Source organism: Ovis canadensis, chromosome 9 (genome assembly GCF_042477335.2).
Source record: "Ovis canadensis isolate MfBH-ARS-UI-01 breed Bighorn chromosome 9, ARS-UI_OviCan_v2, whole genome shotgun sequence".
In the NCBI taxonomy this organism is placed as follows: domain Eukaryota; kingdom Metazoa; phylum Chordata; class Mammalia; order Artiodactyla; family Bovidae; genus Ovis; species Ovis canadensis.
This window is the reverse complement of record NC_091253.1, coordinates 56,481,101-56,508,391: the sequence shown is the minus strand read 5'-3', so window position 1 is coordinate 56,508,391 and position 27,291 is coordinate 56,481,101. Positions and strand designations below refer to the sequence as shown.

The following is a 27,291-nucleotide window of genomic DNA, read 5'->3' as shown; positions in this document are numbered from 1 at the left end:
TATTAAACTTTCTATTGGTGAAACAGAGGCGAGCCTCGTGTGCGTCACTGCAGCCTGTGTTTTGCAGATGATTCTGTCATGGGACACGCACACACACCTCTGTTTACTGCAGCCACACTCCTCAGGCTTCCTTCTCTTCAGATGCCCTCTCACTTCTCTCAAATTCTTAATTTTATCTTGCAAAGCTTCAATCTGGAAAACACACACACCAACAATGACATCGTAAGGTCAAGATTTTCTATATGAGGTAACTTTCTTTCCACCCTGTTTTCCGTGTTCCATAATTATAGCTATTCATCTGAGATAATAGTTTGGAAACAAGCTGAGCATAGACTAGGTCTACCTCTATATACCGTCCACTGTGTTATAATAAGTATTAACAGCTGGCTCTTTTGTGATCAAATCATTTTGCTCACAGAGATTTCAAGTCAGGCTTTTCTTACTGTCTATTTTGCTTTCCGTCAGGACTATCACTATATCATTGGAGAAGGAGAAGCACCTTGTTCTTCTATTTTTCACTTAATTATAAAAAAGGATGAGCGTACACAGCAGGGCTGGCGAGCAGGGTTTGCAACTGGAATATACTTGTCAATCACATGGCTACAGCTCACCTCTTTATCAATGAAGGCCTTGTGGTCCTTCCAGGCTCTGGCTGATTGATAAAGTTCTCTCTCACAATGGATTGTATCATTTGGAAGAATAAAGCACCTGCAAAAACAAGCTACATTAGAAATAGGTTTCTAGTCTAGTATCAGAAAATATTAGAGGGACTTCCCTGGTGGTCCAGTGGTTAAGACTCTGCACTCCCAATGCAGGGGGCAGAGGTCTGATCCTGGTCGGGGAACTAAGATCCCATATGCCACGTGGCCAAAAAGTAAAACACAAATAAATTTTAAAAATGTACCTAATTCTGGTTCCGAGGCTCTTTGGAAAACAGTTAAAAAAAGGCAAGTAGTTAAAAAAAAACATTAGGAATAGCAGAGGGAACTTCATTATCTAAATGCTTAACTTGGATGCTAGCATTAATTTGGAGCTGAGCCATAAACAAGGATAAGTGGGAATATTTCCTGGCAACTGGCAAGGACAGAGAGACATCACCACAAAGTCAGAGGCAATATTCAGCCATCACCCCAAACTCCATTTCTGAAAGCCCCACCAAATACTGTATGAAAAGAATGAGGTTCTCACAGCTGTAATGGAAGTGACTGACTTGAAGAAATACAGAGTTAGAAGGGGTTTATTCATCCAGCTCATTTTGTTATAAAGAGCCTGACTGAGGTGCCTCTTTCAATGTGAAGTAAGAAGCAGCCCCAGGGATGGAGAGCAGGTGAGATGGGATCGGGATCTATCAACACTGAAAGAGAAACCAAGCTGGGTCTAAATCTTTCAGTATCCAACCATAACCATCACAGGCGCCTAGAGACCCTTGTCCCAAAGATAAAAGTACTGGCAGGCCTCATGGCACCCTGCCTCCATAAAGATGAAATGAAAAGAAAACAAAGATATTGCTAATGCATTTGCAAAGAAAAGACTTCTCTATCAAGAGAGCACACAGATTTTGGAAAGACCTGAAGAACAGGGCAGTTGGTCAAAGCCAAGGAGGAGTCATCTCCCCCAACCCACCCCATCTCTGTGATTCTCTGGGATCTGGACAGGTCAGGTGTTTCTGATCTCACATCCATCCCCAATCTACACCACCTTTCTGGAAGCTTCTCTAGGACCCAGAGCCCTCCCTTGGGCTGTATGTCATCTCTGAAGTCCTGAGGGTAAACCGCTCTGAGCCACAGTGACCAGGCAGCATGGGGCACCTCTGCAGTCCTGGTAATGATTCATACGTGTTTTCTAGACTCCACAAAGGTAACTGCTTCAGAGGAGAAATCCATGCCTGCTAAGTCAAGACGCGACAGCATCACTCTGCCTCAGGGCCCAGCTGATCAGCCTTCATGTGATACTGACCCAAAACAAAAAGTGTCCAAATCTATGACAGTCTGGACTCCTGTTGCTTCTCACTCAGTCGTGTCTGACTCTTTGTGACCCTAGGGACTATAGCCCACTAGGCTCCTCTGTCCATGGGATTCTCCAGGCAAGAATACTGGAGTGGGTTGCCATTTCCTCTCCCAGGGGATCTTCCCAACCCAAGGATCGAACTCACGTCTCCTTCATCTTCTGCATTGTAGGTGAATTCTTTACCACTGAGTCTTCTGGGAAGCCCCCCTCTTGATTCTTAACCCTCAGTTATCACATGGGCCAGCACTTGGACACTGCCCTGCTAAGCAATATTACTTTTTGCAATGGGGAAAAATCGTGATGATATGGAGGGATGGCTTTGAACTCAACCCCCGAGCCACAGAGCCTTCTTACTTGTGCGTCACGCGGACGGTGGTGGGCAGGCCCACGACATTGCCACTGTCTGCCAGCACTGTGTCCCCATCACCACCGCCAGTTGCCTGGAGGCCTCCGGGCCCCTGGCGGCCTTCATCATGACGCTTGGCAATGTTTCTTGGCCGCAAGACCTGCAATTCTTCTTCTTCCAGATTGATGTCATATATTTCGCCTTCAAATTCGACTGACAAGGAACGTGTCTGCCGGGTATGCACAAATCTGGGCTTGTACTCTGGAAATAAGGGAAGACAAGTTAACAGGGACATCCGGGTATAGTTTAGGAGGGATGAAAATGATCGCCAGCCTTGGGGAGCATTTTGAGGGGGATGAGCAGCACACATGGCCTTGCTACCTGGCCCGAGGGAGTTCACGTGGGAAGAGGCAGGCTCTGGTCCAGGCTCGAACAGCGCAGAATGGTGTGCTTTTCTGGACCATAGGCCCTTCACACCTCAAGGGAGGCAGCAGGTCAAGGTGACCTCTAAGACTCTTTCTGCTTATGGTAGGCTGTGAACTTCTACTGCGTTAGTCACTCAGTTGTGTCTGATTCTTTACAACCCCATGGACTATATAGCTCACCAGGCTCCTCTGTCCATGGAATTCTCCAGGCAAGAATATTGGAGTGGGTTGCCATTTCCTTCTCCAGGGGAACTTCTGTTGAGTTGGCTAAAAATTTGTTCCGATTTTTCTGTAAGATGGTATGGAAAACAAACTTTTGGTCAACCCAACACATTGTTTTCAATGTGAACTACAAGGCAGTTTGGATAAAACTATAAATAATAGTAATGACTATAATTTAACAAGCTTTTGCTATGTATTATTTCCTTCATGCATGCGTGCTAAGTCAATTTAGTCGTGTTCAACTATGTGTGACCCCGTGGACTACAGCCACCAGGTTCCTCTGTCCATGGGATTTTCCAGGCAAGAATACTGGAGTAGGTTGCCATTTCCTTCTCCAGGGGATCTTCCTGACCCAGGGACCGAACCCATGTCTCTTATGTCTCCTGCGATCGCAGGCAGGTTTTTACCACTGGTGCCATCATTCCCCACATACATATTTCTAATGCACAATCATGAAAGACAGGTATTATGATAATAAATCCTCACATTAAAAAAAAAACACGGTCAGATTGTCAAAACAGGCTCATAAATTTGGTGTTGTCATCTCTATATTATGATGAGAAATCTGAAGTTTGAATGCTACGTCTCTTTTGCAAGATGATGCAGCCAACAGTTGTGGGAGCTTGGACTATAAACTGTCAGACTCTAAAGATGACAAACTTGCCCCCTTTTTGACTGGGCTGCCTTTTCAAAAAGGTAAATGGCTCAGATAATGAAGAATCTGCCTGCAACGTGGGAGACCTGGGTTCGATCCCTGCTCTGGAAAGATCCCCTAGAGAAGGGAATGGCAACCCATTCCATTATTCTTGCCTGAGAAATTCCATGGACAGAGGAGCCTGGTGGGCTACAGTCCATTGGGTCACAAAGAATTGGATGCGACTGACTGACTAACAGTTTCACTTTCAAATATTCCAGACACCTTCTATTTGCACAAATAATAAAAGATTGCTCTAAGAAAAGCTGAATTTTGCAAATGCTCCCATCAACCAATGGACTAAATACCTGGCAGATGGAGAATAATGCTGGGGGGAGGCCAGTATGCTTTCTGGTCAACATAGACCACTGTCAAAACTCATTGTGGGTTAGGTAAGAGCTTTAATGTGCAAACACGCAAACATGGGCTCCTGCTGATCAGATGCACTCAGGCTCTGTGGGGGCGCACTCAGTGCTCTGATGTGTCGACCTTGCTGCTAAAGTAGGAAGAAAGGGTGCACACAGGCTGCAGAATCAGAACCATCTTGCTCTCTGCAGGAAGCTGTTTTGAGAAGAAACGCCTCTGAGATGGCTCACTGAGAGTGCTCACAAATTCCACTGTGATGGAAAAGAGAAGCATCCAACCCATGTTCTCCACACAGCTCAAAAAAATGGCCCTAGACTTCTCCAGCTTGTGCTCAACATGGAAAAATCAGTGTGCTTTATGGTCAGCGCCTGGGGAGTAACACTGAAGTTCTTGGGAGAGAAGAGGCTGCCTCCACCTTCAAGCTGGACACTGGGGATGGTTTCTGTTAAGGGTGAGGGTCTGGGTCCTCTCCTTTGTCATTTGCCCATTAGAAATCTTGGTGTGCATTATTAAACCTGGCATTTTTTTTTCAAGAGGAAAGAAAATCTCCCAAGTCAATGATTTTCAGCCTTTTGGATTATCGATTCCTTTAAAGTTTTATATCCAGAAGCATGCATATATACACAAAGAATATGCTTAAAATTTTGGATAAAATTTTAGAGGGCTCAGTGGTCATGTATGGATGTGAGAGTTGGACTGTGAAGAAAGCTGAGTGCCGAAGAATTTATGCTTTTGAATTGTGGTGTTGGAGAAGACTTGAGAAGTCCCTTGGGCTGCAAGGAAGTCCAACCAGTCCGTCCGAGAGGAGATCAGTCCTGGGTGTTCATTGGAAGGACTGATGCTGAAGCTGAAACTCCAATACTTCGGCCACCTCATGTGAAGAGTTGACTCACTGGAAAAGACCCTGATGCTGGGAGGGATTGGGGGCAGGAGGAGAAGGGGATGACAGAGGATGAGATGGCTGGATGGCATCACCAACTCAATGGACATGAATTTCGGTAAACTCCAGAAGTTGGTGATGGACAGGAAGGCCTGGCGTGCTGTGATTCATGGGGTCGCAAAGAGTCGGACACGACTGAGATGCTGAACTGAACTGATGATCCTATAAAGTTCACCTGTGGAGTCCAGGTTTAAGAAGTCTGTTCTAAGGGCTCCCGTTGTTCTAGTCTATGATTTGATTTCTTGGTTCAGAATTGAATGTATTTTGCTTTTTAAAATCAGTACATAAAGGCATTATCACAGAAATGTCACTTTTTGTATGTAGCCACTAGATGGCACTAGACTCTCATTCTTTTATAGAAGGTGCCGCTTCATAGGAATCTGATAGCTGCCTGATATGAGTTTTTATAAAAATGCTAGGCAGTGCTTTTCATATTGAATTCGACTAGTTAGACCCTACAAATCAATGAGAGGAATTAGAAAAATATATTGTCCTAAAACAGACAAGCCTTTTTTAAAAAGCATGCATGCTTCTCTTACTAGTTAAATGCATAAGCCCTGAAACGGTTTTTAGTAATGACTCTAATGAATTTTTTCTTCCAGTATACAAAGAAAGCCAGATAACATTATCATTCCCAGAAAAGGATGCATAAAGTCTGAGAAACTCCTAGTAGTATAGAATCTATGTTTTCTTTCTTACTATTCAGTTGTTCTGATCTGCTGTAGAGGTAAAACGAAAGAATGCAATGAGTATCTGGATCCTCATCACTCAAGAAAACGAATTATTAAAATAGCTATGCCTCCCATTGTACCACGGTAAACTTAATGTTTTATAGTGAAAGTTGCTCAGTCATGTCCGACTCTTTGCGACCCTATGGACTACACAGTCCATGGAATTCTCCAGGCCAGAATACTGGAGTAGCTAACCCTTCCCTTCTCCAGGGGGTCTTCCCAACCTAGGGATCAAACCCAGGTCTCCCACACTGCAGGCAGATTCTTTACCAGCTGAGCCACAAGGGAAGCTCAAGAATACTGGAGTGGGTGGCCTGTCCCTTCTCCAGAGGATTTTCCCAACCCAGGAATCGAACTGGGCTCTCCTGCATTGCAGGTGGATTTTTACCAACTGAGTTATCAGGGACGTGCACATATACATAAATAATTTATTTTTTAGCGACATGCTGTTACTCATCTTCTAGCTGAAACTCTGGATTTTCATTTTCTTTTTTAAAAAAGTGTGCATATGTTTTGTGTCTGCTGCTTTTACAGAATATATTTTCATTCTAAGCTTAATATTCACAAAGCAAAATTTCAAATGACTTCAGCCTTCATATTTTAAACAGAACCATTATTTGCTTTTAGCCCCAAACCTTTGCATTGATGATATTTAACATGTGGATGGATCAAGGCTAGTTTGCCTTCCTAACAGCCAAGCCTGAAAGCCTCAGCCTGCCACCGAGAGGGTCACAGGCAATGGCTTACTTGGGGTCCCCTGGTTCCGCAGGAACTGCCTCTGGTTCTTTCTCTGGCTCCTGCTGGCCCGATACCCGGACTCGCCACAACTGCACTCTTTGTCCTTGTCCTGGAAGCCACGAAAGAGGGGCCGCGTGCTCTGTCGGACGGCGAGCAGGTCACCAGAGCCCTTGCACTTGTGAATTCGAAGCTTGCCAGACGTGTCCTCGACGCACTGCCACTTCTGCAAGAGCCAACGTGAGAGCCAGTTACACACCACATCAGGTGTTTCTGATTAAGGACTGCTGCTTTTGTTTTTAGAACCCTGGCAACACCGTTAAAAAGAGCGCATGAAAAAAGGCCAGCTTTCAGGTGACCCTGGAATAAGTTGACTCCTGTTCTCTTAGTTATTTCCTTCACTGCAGGCGAATACAGATGACCACGAAATCACAGGAAATCAGAACTACCTCAATGACACCAAAGCCAAGAATTGATACATAAATCCTCAGCATCCAGACTAAACAGAGTCTTGAATGAAACATGGAAAAGCCCTTACTTAACTCAGCAAGCCACAGAGCACAGCTGTTAGGGCTGTTTTCACCAGACCCGTCTTTTTTCTGGAGAAAACAAACTTGGCTGCTTTGTTCTCTGCCCTTGAGTTTCTAATTCGAGGCCAGTAAGACTGGCATATGAGGAAGACAGAAATGAATTTAACCTGAGTCCATCGTGGGGGCGAGCCAAATTTCATACACGCCAGACAAGAACATTTGCTTCTCTGGTAGCTCAGGCGGTCAAGAATCTGCCTGCAATGGAGACTTGGGTTCGATCCCTGCATAGGAAGATCCCCTGGAGAAGGGAATGCAACCCACTCCAGTATTTTTGCCTGGGAAATCCCATGGACAGAGGAGCCTGGCAGGCTACAGTCCATGAGGTGGCAAAGAGTGGGACACGACTGAGCGACTAACATGCGCACACACACACACATGAGCAGATGAACCGGGCTTCCTCTGTGACTTTTCTTATCCTTCTACAAACAGTGCACACTCGGCTGGACAAGCTGCTCCCTAGAGAGGCAGGGTTCACCTCCTCAAGAGACACGCGTGGGGAGCTGCTACTGGGTTTTTTAAAAATTAATTTATTTTAATTGGAGACTAATTACTTTACAATATCGTGGTGGTTTTGGCCATAGACTGACATGAATCGGCCATGGGTGCACACGTGTCCCCCATCCTGAACTCCTTTCCCTCCTCCCTCCCCACCCTGTCCTCTGGGTTGTCTCAGGGCACCAGTTTTGAATGCCCTGCTTCATGCATCGAACTTGCACTGGTCATCTATTTTACATATGGTAATATACGCTTGAACGCTATTCTCTCAAATCATCCCACCCTTGCCTCTCCCACACAGCCCCAAAGTCTGTTCTTTACATCTGTGTCTCTTTTGCTGCTTTGCATACAGGGTCATTGTTACCGTCTTTCTAAATTCCATATATATGTGTTAATATACTCTATTGGTGTATCTCTTTCTGACTTACTTCACTCTGAATAATAGCCTCCAGCTTCATCCACCTCATTAGAACTCACTCAAATGCATTCCTTTTTATAGCTGAGTGATGTTCCATTGTGTATATGTACCACAACTTCCTTATCCATTCGTTTGCCGATGGACATCTAGGCTGCCTGCATGTCCTGGCTATTGTAGAGAGTGCTGCGATGAACATTGGGGTACACGTGTCTCTTGCAGTTCTGGTTTCCTAGGTATGTATGCCCAGCAGTGGGGCTGCTGGGTCATAAGGCAGTTCTATTTCCAGTTTCTTCAGGACTCTCCACACTGTTCTCCATAGTGGCTGTACCAGTTTGTATTCCCACCAACAGTGTAAGAGGGTTCCCTTGGCACTAGGTTTTCTTGTTTGAGCTTTCTATTAAGATAGCTACAGAGGTGGGACCTCCCCGGCGGTCTAGGGGTGAAGACTCCATGCTTCCAATGCAGGGGACGTGGGTTTGATCTCCAGTGGGGGAACTAAGATTCTGCATGCTGCACAGAGAGGCCAAATATATATATATATATGGCTACAGAAGTTTTGGCTTAACTCTGGATGAATATGACACAGCATAGCATCTCAGTGCCCCCTCCCCATTTTATGGGTTTCAAACCTGGCTGAAATAATAGCTCTTTGCCTGGGGGTTATTTCATGGGATCCTCTATAACTGACTTAAAGATCTGATAATCTTCCTATTTTCCCTTTTCTCTCCCTAAAACATTAATCTGGCAAATGGGGAGAATAATGACATTCATTGTAAGCTGATCATGGTTGTTACAACATGGTACAATATAGACTTATCAAACTTCTGTGTTTTTTTCCCCACATCCATATATGAGTATCACCTGTGTACAATTTTTTATTGATGCTTTTTTTCTTTTAAGTGAAGAGTTAGTTGCTCAGTCACATCTGACTCTTTGCTACCCTATGGACCGTAGCCCACCAGGCTTCTCTGTCCCTGGAATTCTCTAAACAAGAATGCTGGAGTGGGTAGCCATTCCCTTCTCTAGGGAAATCTTCCCAGCCCAGGGATTCAACCTGGGTCTAAAGAGTCAGACATGACTGAAGTGACTGAGCATGCACTCCTGTACTGAAGGCAGGTTCTTTACCATCTGAGCCACCAAGGAAGCCCCCCACTTTTTTTAAAATGGGTATATTTCTAAACTGTGGCCAAAACCATAATTCTTGTAAAATTATGTGTTTGTTGTGCCAGTTTTATATTTTCAAATATACATGAAAATAAATGAAAAAATGACTAGATAAAAGATGTTTTTTCAGGCCTTCTGTGAAATGATCTCACGTATCCCCTTGTTATACCTGTATCTTGGAGGACTATTTTGATGCAAGGTAAAGTTTGACCCTGACATTAGTGTACAGAATGGTGTGCAACCCTTCACAGTGGACCATCATGCTGAGCCACAGTTTGTTTTCTCTTAATGGAGTCACATGCTTCCCCAGGTGGCACTAGCGATGAAGAATCAGCCAGCCAGTGCAGGAGACAGAAGAGATGCAGGTTCGATCCCTCGGTCAGGAAGACCCCCTGGAGAAGGGAATGGCAACCCACTCCAGTGTTCTCACCTGTAAAATCCCATGGACAGTGGAGCCTGGCGGGCTACAGTCCAGAGGGTCGCAAAGAGTCGGACACAACTGAGCGACCTCCAGTAGCTGTTGGATGGTCACAGCAGCCTTTGCGCTTCTACCTGTGCGTGCTAAATCCTTCAGTCGTGTTTGACTGTTTGTAGCCCGCCAAGCTCCTCTGTTCATGGGACTCTCCAGGCAAGCACAGCGGAGTGAGTTGCCATGTCCTCTTCCAGGGGACCTTCCCAACCCAGGGATGGAACGAGTTTTTGTCTCCTGCACTGGCAGGCGAGTTCTTTATCACTAGTGCCACCTGGGAAGCCCTATCATAGAGCTCCCAAATCTCTGCCATCTAGAATGGTGTTCTATAATTTCACTTTAGCCCCTATACACTCTGTGCTGTTGAATTAAATTATTTCAAGACACACCAGGTAACAACCTTCTTTAGTGGTTTGGCCAGAATGCTTTGAATGTAATTCTCTATCCAGAGAAGCAGGAGCTCAAGAGACAAGACAAGTAACTACCTATTTACAAAACCAAGAAAAGGCAAGAAGTCAAGAATAGTCTAAGGACTAACCAAATTAGAGATGATTTAACTCAAATCAAACAAAAAAAACGCAAACATGAATTCAAATTGATAAGGCACATGGGAGTTATGAATACATCTGATCAGTGGTTCTCACCTTGGCTGGACATTGGGATTTTTCCAAAGCTTCCCTGGTGATTGTAATGTGAAGCTGGGTTAAGGACCACTGCTTTAGATTCACAACTGGTTACTGGACCTCTTTGCAGCAGGATCCCACAGGAGGGCAAAGGTATACTTTTAGGTCTAAGGAGCTCAGATGGATGGCCTTTGAGAGGGATGTGCATATTTTTGAGTGTGAAGAAATGTACTGGTGTGACTTGGCTAGAAAATGGCTCCAGTAGAATAGATGGACACTCCCAGCTCATCTTCAATGGCAGAACTATGTGCTTTATGAGTAACCAGTTATCCTCACTCTCTCCTAACCCCAACCCTTTGTTGTTCAGTCACTAAGTCGTGTCTGACTCGTTGTGACCCCATGGGCTGTAGCCTGCCGTTCTCTTCTGTCCATGGGATTTCCCAGGCAAGAATGCTGGACTGGGTAGCCATTTCCTTCTCCAGGGGATCTTCCCGACCCAGGGATCGAATGCAATTCTTCTGCATTGGCAGGTGGATTCTTTACCACTGGGTCACCAGGGAAGCCAACCCTAACACCTACCCTAACCCTAACCAGAACAGTTAGTTGATAAATGACAGACAATCTTCACACATTCTTAGCTGAAAACTGCATGGAGCTGGTGCTATGCAGTTTTGTTTTTTTTTTTTTAACATGGAGATCAGTGCTTTCTAAGCTTGGGTTTGTGTATTACACTCTTAGATAAGGCCAATTAGCTTGAGGAGGTGCCAGGAAATTCTCAGAAGAGTTCTTGGAGGGCTTCTCTTGGTGGTCTAGGGGTTAAGAATCCTCCTGCCAATGCAGGGGAGGTGGCTTTGAGCCCTGGTGTGGGAAGTTTCCACATGCCCAGGAGCAACTAAGCCCTTCAGCCACAATTACTGAGCCCATGTTCCTAGAGCCTGTGCTCCACAACAAGAGAAGCTACCATAATGAGAAGCCTGTGCACCACAATGAGGAGTAGCCTCGCTCTCTTCAACTGGAGAAAGCCCATATGCAGTAACAAAGACCTTGTGCAAAAATAAAAAAATAAAATTCTTGCTCATGAAAAGTGTCTAAAACAAATAATATTTCATAGCTCCAGAATGTGTGGGACTCAGTGGTGCTTGAGTATTTACATCATATATCTGTCTTAAATCCAAGTGGTTTAAGACACATCCACCCACCTGAAATGCTACCTCATCCATTCAAAAACCAAGTGTTGATTACTTAATGTTTGTAGTAGCAAAAGAAGACATCAGTGGATTCAACTCACAGCCAAGCAGAAACTTAATTTAAAAAATGCTCTATTTTTTATCAGACGGGAAAATGTGGCTCTCTTTATTCTTGACAAAATGATGGCTTTACGTCTTTCTGTGTTTCAGTTTATATCAACTTCACTGCAAACAGTAATTTGTAAAACACAACTGTACTGAAAACCTTCCTTAGTTTTAAAACCACAGTGCATTAAAATTTTTCTTTTTTTGCCCTGGAAGAGCTGAGGGGACAAGTAGATTCCCGTAGAACACAAAAATATAGGCAAAATTTTTAGTGACTTATCCTATTTGGATTACAACCTGCATTTTCCCATTAGCCAAATTCCTTGTTGATTTCCAATGGGACAGAAATGAACAAAAAGTGTGTTTCTTTCCTGAAGAGTTGAATTTAACCTCATCTAAGGTCTAGCATGGTCATTGGCACAGATGACATATCATATAAAATCAAACATACATACATACATGCAGGCACATATATATACATGCACATATACATATACCCCCAAACACTACCTATATATACATTCTTGTATAATACAGGAGTCATTGGCAAAAATGCCAATTATTTCCTGTACCACGGACTCTCTGAACAAGTCATAGACCCTATTAGATAGAGTAATTAGCTAAAGGCTTTGAAAATCTCCTTAGTGGCAAGCATACTAGGAATTTTAATGAAATGTAATTACCACACATGGGCCACAGTCATTTTAGTGTTCTATATCATGACAATTTTTATGGCTGAGCAATAAAACCTGGAAATAGCAGCAACTCAAATGGTCATCTTACTTGGAGAGTTTATAGATGGAGGTGGAGAAAGAGAATTTTTAAAGGAATAGCTCTGAAACCTGCTGCAGGTCATTTACATGCTCCTGGAAATGAGATGGTTTTCCACTGTAGAAGAGTTGCTGGAATCAGATGGGAGCCTGAGATCAGGTAAGGCTAATGGGACCTGAAGTAAGTGCCCCTCCCGAAATACAGATGTCACACTGCCTCGCTTTTATCTAAGCTCTTGGACTTTTTTGGGAACTCGGTTAATGGCCAAATCCAGTTTTCTCCATCTTCTCCAACCACTTAATCCTGCAAATTCCTTTCCTGCTTTCTGGGACAACATCAATTCAACCCTCCTCCTCCCTCTCCGATGTCTTAGTCTGTGTTGATAATACACTCATTCCACAAATACTTCCGCACATCTACCATGTGCAAGGTGCTCGATAAAACTATTTCAACAATTCCAAAGTTATTATTATTTCATGTGAGCCTTTCCAACTATGCTGAAACTTGGGATGAAGGGGATGGACCAAGTCTCATGCATGAATCATTCCCTGAGTTTAACTCAGCATTTAATCACTCTGTTTAGTAACTGTGTCTAAGTGTTTTGGATAGATTATATTGGGTTGACCAAAAATCTTATGGAAAAAAGTGAATTAACTTTTTGCTAAGCCAATATATAACCAAAGGTAAGTCACACCTGAGGAAGAAGAGAAGGTTGGCTCTTTTGGTTCAAAGAGTCATGTGTGCAGCTGTTTGGGTGGAATCCAATCTAAGGGGAGATGTCACATTATCATCACCTATTAAACTCTTACTTGATACCAGGTACTGGTCTAGGGTGTTTTATATAAAAATTTATTCATTTAATTTGCACAGTAACCTAAAGTGCTATACTGTGCTTAGTCTCATTCAACTTTTTGCGATCCCATGGACTGTAGCCCACCAGGCTGCTCTGTCCATGGGGAGTCTCCAGGCTAGAATACTGGAGTGGTTTGCCATACCAGGGGATCTTCCAGGGGATCTTCCTGACTCAGGGATCGAACCCAGGTTTTCCACATTGCAAGCAGATTCTTTATCATCTGAGTCACCAGGGAAGCCCAAGAATACTGGAGTGGGTAGCCTATTCCTTTTCCAGGGGATCTTCCTAACCCAGGAATTGAACCATGGTCTCCTGCATTGCAAGCAGATTCTTTACCATCTGAGCTACCTGGGAAGCCCAACCTAAAGTACTACCATAATTCATTTATTAGAGTAGGACGTTGTAGCACTGAATATCACCTATCTTCTGCCTGGGACCTGGGAGTGGCATTTCATATGCATATTGATGTGGCTGAGTGGAAAAATCTGGACTTTCAAGCTAGAAAAGCCCGATTTGAATATATTAAATTTATCACATTGCTATAGGATGGGCACCATCTAAATTTTTATAGGGTCATAAGCAGTAGAGGTAACTCATAGGAAGAACTCAGCAAAGGTAGTTGCTATTATTATTATTATTTTTGCACACACACACTCTATTATTTACAGAAATTTACCTAATGGAAGCTTTATGAGAGGTAGTCATTTTTAACAGGGATAAGTATTGGGTTAGGGATCTGAGAACCTCAATTTTAATTTTCTTTTGCTGCTAACTCTACGGCCTAGAGCAAACTGCAGCATCTCTTTGTTCTTCCAGATTCTACATCTGGTAAAATAACACTTATTCCTCCTGGCTTCAAGGATCTGTCATGAGAATACATTGTTGACCATTTTTGGAGTTCTGAAGAAAAGATGCACTACAGGAATCTGAGGCAGAACTATTATAACTGACCTTTAACAATGCCTACCCAGTCCTTGGGCAAGTCTCTGTTCCCTGGTTGTAAGCTGTCTTAAATATAGTCATTAGTGTTTAGTGGGAAGGTTGCAAGCTTCAAATCACACAGATCTTGTTTTGAACACAGACTTGTCACCCTTCTAACTGTGCAAATTTGGTCAAGTAACTATCCCATTTAAACCTCATATTTATAATGGGCATAATATCTATTTTTAGAAGAGTTTTCAGGTGAAAAAATGTCCCATGTAAAATGCTTAGGACAGTGACTTCCCTGGCAGTTCAGCGGCTATCTTGCACTTCCAGTGCAAGAGGTGTGAGTTCAATCCCTGGTGGGAGAACTATTAATAAGATGCCATGCGCCATGAGTTGTGACAAAAAAAAAAAAATGTTTAGCATAGTATTAGATGATGATAGAACTCTGGTTACTTCCCTTTCCTGAAGTAACCACTTGAGGATCATTATAGTTTCTACATTTTTTTTTTTACTTTATTTTACTTTACAATACTGTATTGGTTTTGCCATACATTGACATGAATCCACCACGGGTGTACATGCGTTCCCAAACATGAACCCCCCTCCCACCTCCCTCCCCATAACATCTCTCTGGGTCATCACCGTGCACCAGCCCCAAGCATGCTGTATCCTGCGTCGGACATAGACTGGCGATTCGATTCTAACATCACAGTATACATGTTACAATGCCATTCTCCTAAATCATCCCACCCTCTCCCTCTCCCTCTGAGTCCAAAAGTCCGTTATACACATCTGTGTCTTTTTTGTACATTTTGGATTGTATGTATTTCTCAGATTGATTAAGAATGCCCTGTAAACTTATTCAGTAAGTGTTGTCTTACTAAGTATTTAGTAAGACACTTGGTCGTATCTGACTCTGCAATGCCATGGACTGTAGCCTCTGTCCATGGGATTTTCCAGGCAAGAGTACTGGGGTGGATTGCCATTCCCTTCTCCAGGGGATCTTCCTGACCCAGGGATTGAACCTGGGTCTCCCGAAATGCAAGCAGATTCTTTACCATCTGAGCCACCAGGGATGAGTATAAATAATCTTATTTATACCACTTATACCCATTTTCATGAGTAAGAAAAAAAAATTGGTGACAACTTTTTCGAAGGTATACTACAATGAAAACTTAATTTTATACACATATATGCACATGCATTAGTTCTCTGTTATTATACTTCCTATTACATGGATTTGGCTCTAATGCAGGTCAGATTATATTCTCTGAGATGTAACAATGATATAGTAATTTTCTAATAACCTGGTTATCTGTTAATCCAGTGCCGACATCATGGGAAGCAGTTACCTGCATGAGCACATGTGTTTAGAATTTTCACCTGGGGTTATTGTTGTTCAGTTGCTAAGTTGTGTCTGACTCTTTGTGACCCCATGAACTGCAGGACACCAGGCTTCCCTGTTCTTCACTATCTTCTTGAGTTTGCTCAAACTCATGTAGGATGAATGTAGGCAAATGGGTAAAAGTGGTCAAAATATACAAATTTACAGTTATAAAATAACCCCCTGAAGGTGTAATGTATAGCATGGTAACTACAGTTAATAACAGCCTAGTACATATTTGAAAGTTGCTAAGAGAGTACATTTAACAAGTTCTCAGTACAAGAAAAACAAATTTTAACCATGGGGTGATGGATGGTAACTAGACTAATTGTGGTGATAACTTTACAATATATACAAATATTGAATCATTAAATTGTACACCTGATACTAATACAATGGTATATGTCAATTATACTTGAATTAAAAAAAGAATTTTCATCTCAACACTGAGGAATATGGCCATATAAACATCCTCATTCAAATTGCTACTAGCTCAAGTTATTTTCAGACTTTCTCATAAACATGAAATAGAGTTATTTGTGCTGAAGATATTTATCTCCTGCTTTCTCTGAGATGGGGTGAAACAGGATGGGGCAGGGGTTGGAGGTGGGAGGGAAAACCAGAAAAAAGAGAAAGTGTTTCCTCCTTTAGATTTTAATGTGAATAACCATTTATAAAAGTCACTGTTGGAATGCTGGAAGAAGTATGGTTCTTGCAAATGAGGGAAAACAAAATTGGTGAACTGACCCTGGCTAACAATCAATAGCTAGTATTTGTTGAGTGCTTGCTACGTGCTAGGGACTCCTGCGGATACATTTAACTCCTACAGTCTTTTGCAGCAACCCCTGGAGGCAAGTACTATTTTATGCCCATGTCACAGATGAAGAAACTGAGGCAGAGTTAGGTTAAGTAAAGGGCCTGCAGTCACATACGAAGCGAACAGCTTGGATACAATCCTGGTTGATGAGGACACCGAGACAAAAGGGGAGTGGTTTGGGGCAGAGTGTGAGGCTGCTGATAGGGTGAGGGAATGACACTTGGGAAGGCAGAGGTGACAACTAACATGCAGGAGAGAATGTTATGCTTGAGACACACAAACACTATTATGCATGAAACAGACAACTAATGAGAATCTGAAAAGACCCTGATGCTGGGAAAGATTGAAGGCAGGAGGAGAAGGGAACAGAGGGTGAGATGGTTGGATGGCATCACTGACTTGGTGGACATGAGTTTGAGCAAGCTCCGGGAGATGGTGAAGGACAGGGAAGCCTGGAGTGCTGCAGTCCATGGGGTCACAAAGGGCTGGACACGACTCAGCAACTGAACAACAATGTAGCTGATTCACTTTGCTGAACAGCAGAAACTAACACAACATTGTAAAGCAACTATATTCCAATAAAACTTAGTAAGAAAAAGGAGAAACAGAGAGACAGAGGGAAGAGGGGAACCCGACCAGGGTGGGCACAGTGGGAAATGAGAGAGTATGAATTAAATAAGCTGGGATCACATGCAGTTGATGGGAAAAGCGTATGTCCTCAACGTTTGTTTCTGAGTTGTTTGGAGCATTACTAAAGATGGTTTAACATTTAACCCTGCGATTTGTGTTCTGAAAAATGCAAAGAAGCCAAGCACCTAGGGAAATGCCCAGCCATTCAGCCTCATCCTTCAGTGTAGGCTGAAGCGCGCAGGAGACTAGCCTTCCATACTGAGGTTAGTTGAGACTCTCCCTGTTGAGACGAGAGTTGCGCCAGAGGCTGGCATCTGGAGGCTCCGTATTTCTGGCTGATTTCTCTGGAGCCCAGAGAGCCAGGGCAAGGGGAGGTGGGGAGGGGATGGCTACAAGCCATGCTGTGATCTTCACCAGGGCTCAGCGGGTTTCTGGAAACAGGCGGTCCATTTCTGGCACACTAACAATTCTAGCCAGACCTTCCTGGCAAATGCCTTTTTATTCCTGCTCTGCAGCTGGTCACAAAGGGTCAGAAGGACCTCTGGTCAGAGGGATAATTTTTGGATGACAGCATAGATCCTGGCACTAAACCAGGTTACACTCAACAGGCTACATTTTAATTTTCTTTGCCTGATGCTGAGGTCTTTTCAGAATCTTAACAGATCTTTGATTTTGTATTGATACAACAGTAGAAAGGCAAATTAAATTACAAAGATGCTGGAATTCAATGATTTAACAAAAGGACATGCCATTTGCTGTATAAAAAGAAAACAAGTTGCTTTTTTCCTCTTAAAGGACAAAGAATATATGTATAAAATGTACTTCAAAATGGAATGCCCAGGGAACTTCTCTTTTATGTAACTCCTATTTAAGAAATCAATATCTATACCTAGAAGAGGAACAAAAAATGACCACCCTCCTCCAGCATGACTGGTTTTCAATCTTGGCTGGTCAAAGGAATCACCCAGGAGCTTGAAAAAAACAAAACAAAACACTGCCACCTGGGCCCCATCCTCAGGGATTCTGAATTAATGTGTCTGGGTTGAGATTCGAACATGAGCATTTCCATTTCCAAAGCTGCTTAAGTGATTCTAATCTGAGGTCATGGTTGAGAGTTGCTACCCTAGATGCCGTGAGGGATTCATGGAGGCAAATGCCACTGACAATTTCAAGCAGAAAATCTACTGTCTTACATTTTTGCAGAGGCAGGACGCTCTGGGGAAGAAAAGATTTGAACATGAAGTGAAGAGCCGCAGGTTTTGACATTGGGTTGGTGGCTTAAGTTCTCTGGATCTAAATTTCCTTATTAGGAAAAGGATACCATCCGATGAGAAGACTTCTAAGCCTATTTCCAACTTTGGCATTCTTAAGATTCTAGGTCTGTGGTTTGTAATGCTGTTAAAAAACACACATGCCTTGACCATCCCTGCAGACATGTTCATCTGCTTGGTCGGCGAGGCTGGACATCAGCATTTGCAAAAGCTCCTCAGGTGATACTGATGTGCAGAAGAACTGAGCATCACTGATCTATGTTCTCCATTGAACCAACTTCAGATGAAGTTGAGCTTGTGTACATGATTGTGTGCATGCGTGTGTGTGTGTGTGTGTATAGTGTGTACATAAATATGCTTGGGGGTGTCATGCCAGCTGAGAGAGTGATGGGAACTCACACTCAGCCTTGTATTAATTCAGAAACATGGAAGTAATGCGAACACATATGTCCATGCTGTCTTAATTAGTCCCTGCTGGTTGTTTAGTTCACATGATGGAGAAGTGATGCCAAATGTCTGGGATTCTGGCCCAATTTTGTTCCCTATTGGCTTCATAGGAATGAAAACAACAGGTAAGATGGCCTGGAACAATAATAACGCCCAGCATCCAACACTCATACACTACTTTAAAGCTCACCTAGAACTTTACATACATCATGGCACTTTATCCTCCCAAGACACAGGTCAATTTTCTTTCCAGAGACAGAACATCCAAGACACAGGAGAAACTGTCTTCTGAAAGAACATACAACTGAAAGGGAGTGGATGCCAATATTCTGACCCAAACTTCTGAACTTCACATTGCTCTTTCTTTTATTTACTCCACTTCCTGAATCCACATTGACTGTACCAAACCATCCTTAGGAGACCAGATGTGGGGTCTGTTGGAGGAGTGGGGGGAAGGCACTATCTTTTTTGGGGATTAGCAGTGAAAAGAATCAGGCTAATGGTGCTGATTTTTTCTCTACGCTCCATGGAGAGTCAAACCAAGGGTGTTCCCTTGGAAGGAAGGCAGCTAACCTTGGTGAGAGGAAGAAAAGCAGGGCACAGGCCAGGTGTAAAACCCATATCAAGGAAAGAAAACCTAAGCAAGTCAGTTCAGAGTTGGCTGTCATCTTGATCCTGAACAGTCTCATTATTCTGGACTTTTTCTTCCCTTCTAAAAGTCAATGATAGAGTAAATAAAAAGATAATCTTCAGGGACTTCTCTAGTGGTTCAGTGGTTAAGAATCTGCCTTCCAATGCAGGGGACATGGGTTTGATCCCTGGTCAGGGAGCTAAGATCCTACAACCTCAGAGCGACAAAGCCTGCATGCCACAACTACTAAACCCTTGCACCACAACTGCAGAGTCCGTGGCCACAGAAAGATCCTGCCTGGCACAATGGAGATCTCATGTGTCGAAACTAAGATCATAAATAAATGATAATAAATGAAAATTTATCATTTTTTTTAAAAGGTAATCTTCAAAGTAGAGCCAAAAAGAAAGAGCAAAAAACCAACATACAAAGATTCTATAGAATGTAACCAAGCAATAACTGCCTTGAAGAGGCTCAAAAATTTCTCAAAGTTCTCAGCTTCTAAAGGCATGGTTTGCCACTACCTATAGAAAGAAATCACCATTGTGCCAAGTCTAATTCTTTGCCCATTAATTCAAGCACTTCTCAAAGAGTTCATTGCTAATGTTCTCTTATGTGAAAGTGAAAGTATTCGTCACTTTGCTGCTAAGTCACTTCAGTCGTGTTCGACTCTGTGTGACCCCATAGACGGCAGCCCACCAGGTTCCCCCGTCCTTGGGATTCTCCAGGCAAGAACACTGAAGTGGGTTGCCATTTCCTTCTCCAATGCATGAAAGTGAAAAGTGAAAGTGAAGTCACTCAGTCGTGTCCAACTCTGCATGACCCCATGGACTGCAGCCTACCAGGCTCCTCCGCCCATGGGATTTTCCAGGCAAGAATACTGGAGTGGGGCACCATTAGTCACTCAGTTGTGTCCCACTCTTTGCGAACCCATGGAACCTGCCAGGCTCCTCTGTCCATGGGATTCTTCAGGCAAGAATACTGGAGAGGGTTGCCATTTCCTTTTCCAGGGGATCGTTTTGACTCAGGGATTGAACCCAAGTCTCCTGCACTGCAGGCAGATTCTTTACCATCTGAGCCATGTGATAGAAACCAAATTTAGAGTGATTAACAAAATGAAACAACAGAGGAAAATTCCAGGGAGCCACACATGAAAGCATTTCATGGGGGCAAAACGCGTTTAGAAAACTATAAAAAAGCAAAGTGAAGTTTTTAACATAGTTGGCATTCAGCATGAGTGAAGAGCTGGGGCCAGTAATCTAGTTTATGCTGTGTTTGCCCTTGAGGACACAAATTAAAATTTCAGCATGAGCCATATAGAGAGGTTTGTAAAAGTGTATACTGAAAGGTAGGCCATGAACCTTATCTTCAAAGGGTTATAAGTCTCTCCACTTAGCTGAAATAGCAACCAGATCACTAATGTGCATGAGATATATTTAACACTGAACATTTCCACCTCCTGAATAGAAGTAAAATTAGTCTATTGAGGCTGCCTCATAAAAATCGTTTTAGAGCTACAAAACAATTCTGAGGTTTTAGTCATAATACTACTTGGAGCTTCCACAAGAAGGATTTGGAGACTTCAAATTAAAATATAATGAATAGGTCTAAGCTTCTCCACTAAACACTTGAAAATTAAGGCTTAGCAGAGTGCTATGAAGGCTTGGTTTTATCCCTTAATTCAATAGCCCTCCCTCCTCACCTTTTTCCACTTCAAAGGGATTCCTGTGTACGAAAAGACACAAGGAAATACAGAGCGGATGAGGGTCAAGTAGTTTATAATGAACATCTATTCAATATAGTTAGATGCCATATAAAAAGCGTATAAGAAACAAAGGCATTTTAATAATAACTGGGCTCCCCATTTTATGCGTCTGATACCTTGAACTGGTGTTGGCTAGTTGTGTGACTATCCAGAGGTCAGATTAAAAAAAAGAAAGAAAAGACAGAATTGAACTTCTCTTCCTCTTGTTAAAAATTTACCTGGAAGGCACAAAGTGGCCCGAGTTTTGGAATCAGACAATTTACGGATTCCCAGATTGTAAAATGAAAATGACTATGCCTCTCTAGACAAGGGTGATGATTAAACTGAGCTAATGTGTATAAAGCACTGCATACAGTGCCTTATAGACTGGGAGTTTGGGATTGACATGTACACACTGCTATGTATAAAATGTCTTTCCATAAAAAAATAAAAGATGTGTTAGGCTCAGAATATTAAAAAAGGCAAAAGCTCAATAAATGTTATTTTTCTTTCCCCCAATTCTGTTCTAAGTTACAATGACTTAGGCAGAAATTTAGTCCCTCTCATTGTGACATAGTGTATTTCTCCCAGCTAGCATAGATTTCAAGCAAGAGTGCTTAAATTAGTTTGTGTTCCTATGTTCTCAGTTTCCTTAAAAACAGGTCTGTGTAGTGGGAGACTTTAATACCCCACTCACACCTATGGATTAATCAACTAAACAGAAAACTAACATGGAAACACAAACTTTAAATGATACAATAGACCAGTTAGACCTAATTGATATCTATAGGACATTTCACCCCAAAACAATGAATTTCATCTTTTTCTCAAGTGCACTTGGAACCTTCTCCAGGATAGATCACATCTTAGGTCATAAATCTAGCCTTGGTAAATTAAAAAAAATTGAAATCATTCCAAGCATCTTTTCTGACCACAATGCAATAACATTAGATGTCAAATATAGGAGAAAAACTATTAAAAATTCCAACATATGGAGGCTGAACAACACACTGCTGAATAACCAACAAATGACAGAAGAAATCAAAACAGAAATCAAAATATGCATAGAAATGAATGAAAATGAAAACACAACAACCCAAAACCTATGGGACACTGTATAAGCAGTGCAAAGGGGAAGGTTCATAGCAATACAGGCTTACCTCAGGAAACAAGAAAAAAGTCAAATTAACCTAACTCTACACCTAAAGCAACTTGAAAAGGAAGAAATAAAGAACCCCAGGGTTAGCAGAAGGAAAGAAATCTTAAAAATTAGGGCAGAAATAAATGCAAAAGAAACAAAAGAGACCATAGCAAAAATCAACAAAGCCAAAAGCTGGTTCTTTGAGATGATAAATAAAATTGACAAACCATTAGCCAGACTCATCAAGAAGCAAAGAGAGAAAAATCAAATCAATAAAATTAGAAATGAAAATGGAGAGATCACAACAGACAACACAGAAATACATAGGATCATAAGAGACTACTATCAGCAACTACATGCCAATAAAATGGACAACGTGGAAGAAATGGACAAATTCTTAGAAAAGTACAACTTTCCAAAACTGAACCAGGAAGAAATGGAAGCACGGAAATTGAAACTGTAATCAGAAATCTTCCAGCAAACAAAAGCCCAGGACCAGACAGCTTCACAACTGAATTCTACCAAAAATTTAGAGAAGAGCTAACACCTATCCTACTCAAAGTCTTTAAGAAAATTGTAGAGGAAGGTAAACTTTCAAACTCATTCTATAAGGCCACCATCACCCTAATACCAAAACCTGACAAAGATGCCACAAAAAAGAAAACTACAGGCCAATATCACTGATGAACATGGATGCAAAAATCCTTAACAAAATTCTAGCAATCCGAATCTAACAACATATTAAAAAAATCATACATCATGAACAAGTGGGCTTTATCCCAGGGATGCAAGGATTCTTCAATATCCGCAAATCAATCAATGTAATACACCACATTAACAAATTGAAAAATAAAAACCATGTGATTATCTCAATAGATGCAGAGAAAGCCTTTGACAAAATTCAGCATCCATTTATGATAAAAACCCTCCAGAAAGCAGGAATAGAGGGAACATACCTCAACATAATAAAAGCTATATATGACAAACCCACTTCAAACATTATCCTCAATGGTGAAAAATTGAAAGCATTTCCCCTAAAGTCAGAAACAAGACAAAGGTGCCCACTCTCACCACTACTATTCAACATAGTTTTGGAAGTTGTGGCCACAGCAATGAGAGCAGAAAAAGAAATAAAAGGAATCTAGATTGGAAAAGAAGTAAAACTCTCACTGTTTGCAGACGACATGATCCTCTACATAGAAAATCCTAAAGACTCCACCAGAAAATTACTAGAGCTAATCAATGAATATAGTAAAGTTGCAGGATATAAAATCAACACACACAGAAATCCCTTGCATTTCTATACACCAATGATGAGAAAACAGAAAGAGAATTAAGGAAACAATTTCATTCACCATTGGAACAAAAACAGTAAAATACTTAGGAATATATCTACCTAAAGAAACGAAAGACCTATATATAGAAAACTATAAAACAATAGTGAAAGAAATCAAAGAGGACACAAATAGATGGAGAAATATACAGTGTTCATGGATCAGAAGAATCAAAACAGTGAAAATGAGTATGCTACCCAAAGCAATCTATAGATTCAATGCAATCCCTATCAAGCTACCAACGGTATTTTTCACAGACCTAGAACAAATAATTTCACAGTTTGTATGGAAATACAAAAAACCTCAAATAGCCAAAACTTGAGAAAGAAGAATAGAACTGGAGGAATCAACCTGCCTGACTTCAGTCTCTACTAGAAAGCCACAGTCATCAAGACAGTATGGTACTGGCACAAGACAGAAATATAGATCAATGGAACAAAATAGAAGGCCCAGAGATAAATCCACACACCTAAGGGACATCTTATCTTTGACAAAGGAGGCAAGAATATACAATGGGGAAAAGACAATCTCTTTAACAAGTGGTGCTGGGAAAACTGGTCAACCACTTATAAAAGAATGAAACTAGAACATTTCCTAATACCATACACAAAAATAAACTCAAAATGGAGTAAAGATCTAAACGTAAGACAAGAAACTATAAAACTCATGGAGGAAAACATAGGCAAAACACTCTCTGACATAAATCACAACAGGATCCTCTATGACCCACCTCCCAGAATGTTGGAAATAAAAGCAAAAATAAACACATGGGACCTAATTAAAATTAAAAGCTTTCACACAAGAAAGCAAACTATAAGCAAGGTGAAAAGACAGCCTTCAGAATGGGAAAAAATAATAGCAAATGAAGCAACTGACAAAGAATTAATCTCAAAAATATACAAGCAACTCCTGCAGCTCAATTCCAGAAAAATAAATGACCCAATCAAAAAATGGGCCAAAGAACTAAACAGACATTTCTCCAAAGAAGACATACAGATGGCTAACAAACACATGAAAAGATGCTCAACATCACTTATTATCAGAGAAATGCAAATCAAAACCACAATGACGTACCATTTCACGCCAGTCAGAATGGCTGCGATCCAAAAGTCTACAAGCAATAAATGCTGGAGAGGGTGTGGAGAAAAGGGAACCCTCTTACACGGTTGGTGGGAATGCAAACTAGTACAGCCACTATGGAGAACAGTGTGGAGATTCCTTAAAAAACTGGAAATAGAACTGCCTTATGACCCAGCAATCCCAATGCTGGGCATACACACCGAGGAAACCAGAATTGAAAGAGACACGTGTACCCCAATGTTCATCACAGCACTGTTTATAATAGCCAGGACATGGAAACAACCTATGTGTCCATCAGCAGATGAATGGATAAGAAAGCTGTGATACATATTCACAATGGACTATTACTCAGCCATTAAAAAGAATACATTTGAATCAGTTCTAATGAGGTGGAGGAAACTGGAGCCTATTACACAGAGTGAAATAAGTCAGAAAAAAAAAACCATCAATACAGTATACTAATGCATATATATGGAATTTAGAAAGATGGTAACAATAACCCTGTATGCGAGATAGCAAAAGAGACACAGATGTATAGAACAGTCTTCTGGACCCTGTGGGAGAGGGTGAGGGTGGGATGGTTTGGGAGAATGGCATTGAAACACGTATATTATCATATGTGAAATGAATCACCAGTCCAGGTTTGATGCATGATACAGGGTGCTTGGGGCTGGTGCACTGGGATGACCCAGAGGGATAGGAGGGGGAGGGAGGTGTGAGGGGGGTTCAGGATGGGAAACACGTGTACACCCATGGCAGATTCATGTCAATGTATGGCAAAACCAATACAATATTGTAAAGTAATTAGCCTCCAATTAAAATAAATAAATTTATATTTTTTAAAAAAGGAAAGGAAAAAAATACACAGAAATTGAAATATCCCACCCCCCCTCCCACACAAAAAAAAAGCCAAAAAACAGATCTGTGTTAATTCACCACACAGTAATTTTTTAGTTGTTATTGGTAACAGTTGGTGTTCTGGGTAGCCCTGAGTTCTCTACTTAATATTCTATAAATGAAGACGAGTGAGTCAAATGAAATATTTGATGTCAGTAACTTTGTGAGCACAGGTAGAAACAATAAATAGAATAGAAATAGACAATAAAACAATAAATAGAATATGCTTTCCCTTTTCATTCCTCAACCTTGGTCACAGACTCTGTCCTTCTCTCTGGGTTAGATGACATCTGATCTTACTCCAGGGTGTAGAAACCCAATCATGGCTTTTGGGGTGGTTTGCTGTCCGGAGGCTCAGTATCTGCCCCAGATCTTGATTAAGCTATCTCTTGACATGTCCTGATGACCAGTTAAGAGGGGTGGGGTTTTCTCCTTAGATGCAGTCTCTGAACTTTCTAACACAGGACTATCCATTTCCTAAGTCTGATATCTTCAACTGATGTTGGCTAACTAGGTGGATATCTAGAAATTTCACTAGAAGCATCATCTTTTTTAAATGGAGAAAGCCTAAGCAGTGATGAGGAGACCCAGCTGGGAACAGTCAGACATTGCTCAGTCAGTGGAAAGGGGTTACAGTGAGCACTCCATGATGGCTATGAAAAGGTTACTTAAGTATAAATGTACATTATCTGACATGTTGCAAGTCTTTACATTAGAAATAGAGAAGCAAATGAGTGATGGTGCAGAAATGCTGAATCACTCACCTGCCCGGGCTGTTCACAGGCTGTCTGGTACCTGGCTTGCTGGCACAGTTCTTTGACCCTCTCATATTTAGGCAAGTGATTAGACTGTTGGATATTCTTGTTTGATTCCTCTTTCTTACGTAGAAATTTCCTTTGACAGAAAAAGAAAAGCTTCTGTGAGAAGTGATCTGAAATGACTTTCACTGTGACCTGCCTGTCTTATTTTTTCTTCCCTGTCACATGACTCCACACTCTTCAAAAAGCAATAAATAGTTATCCAGTCTCCACCCACAGGAGCCCAACCTTTCATGAGTCCTTTGGGAAAATTACAACCTGGGAATTATGAAGATGGGAGATTAGGGAAGGAAAATCACTTTCTTCAAAATCTTCATTTCAAACCTTTGGGCATAAACGTTCAGCTTTATAGGCTCAAAGTTCATTTTTGTTAAAAAGCAATGATAGAAATGTTTTTCTCTTGGCTAGGGTAAGCACTGAGAAAAACAATGACAATGAACATTACAAATAGAAAGGAGAAACCCAGAAATGACTCTGGAACAGTTATTAATACAATCTCATCTATTTGTCTATTCAAAACTAGGAAAGGCACTTAAGGAAAAGAAGTGGAAGGGCATCAGGCAGAACCTGGAAGGGATAATTGAGAAAGTCAATTAACTGGTCCACTTAGGAACTGAGGTGGACACATGCCGTGGGAATCCACAGCCTCATAAAGACTGTGGTCCCATCTTTGCAATTCTGACTCAGCCATCATTCTGCTGGCCAGAGGAGGATAAGTCTTATGACTAGGTTTACGAAATCTACACGCTTAGTAAACCAAAATAAGGGGGAAAACATTCCCAGCAGGGAGAGCTGCCCACAAAGACTCGTTCCCAGAAGCACCCCAGGAACCAATAATTACCCTCTTTCCACGAGGAATGTATCACGCCAAATTTTGACCTTCTTGTTTGTTCGAAACCTAGAAGCAAAGTAATAATATTTACTGTTGGCATTGGGACACTTTTCCAAACAGATCTGTGCTAACAGTTTATTTAAAGCAACACCCCTCGCTTCCCGCAAACCAGGACAGCATCTCCATCAGCACGCCAC

The 27,291-nt window shown here is 41.8% G+C and overlaps 1 protein-coding gene across 6 annotated transcripts in view; it reads right to left on the bottom strand.

The window, feature by feature from the left end:
* Positions 1–27,291, bottom strand: part of SULF1 (sulfatase 1) — a 192,710-nt gene that overhangs the window by 18,286 nt on the left and 147,133 nt on the right. For 5 of the 6 annotated variants that reach the window (XM_069600218.1, XM_069600215.1, XM_069600217.1 and 2 more), the window contains exons 11-16: positions 27,104–27,160; positions 26,209–26,338; positions 6,479–6,692; positions 2,362–2,614; positions 612–708; positions 98–192 (exon numbers count right to left, since the gene is read on the bottom strand). In XM_069600218.1, coding sequence (XP_069456319.1) covers positions 98–192; positions 612–708; positions 2,362–2,614; positions 6,479–6,692; positions 26,209–26,338; positions 27,104–27,160 — 846 coding nt within the window. Of the gene's footprint in view, positions 1–97; positions 193–611; positions 709–2,361; positions 2,615–6,478; positions 6,693–26,208; positions 26,339–27,099; positions 27,161–27,291 lie in introns of those variants that run through there. The other variant, XM_069600220.1, reaches the window with a different exon arrangement.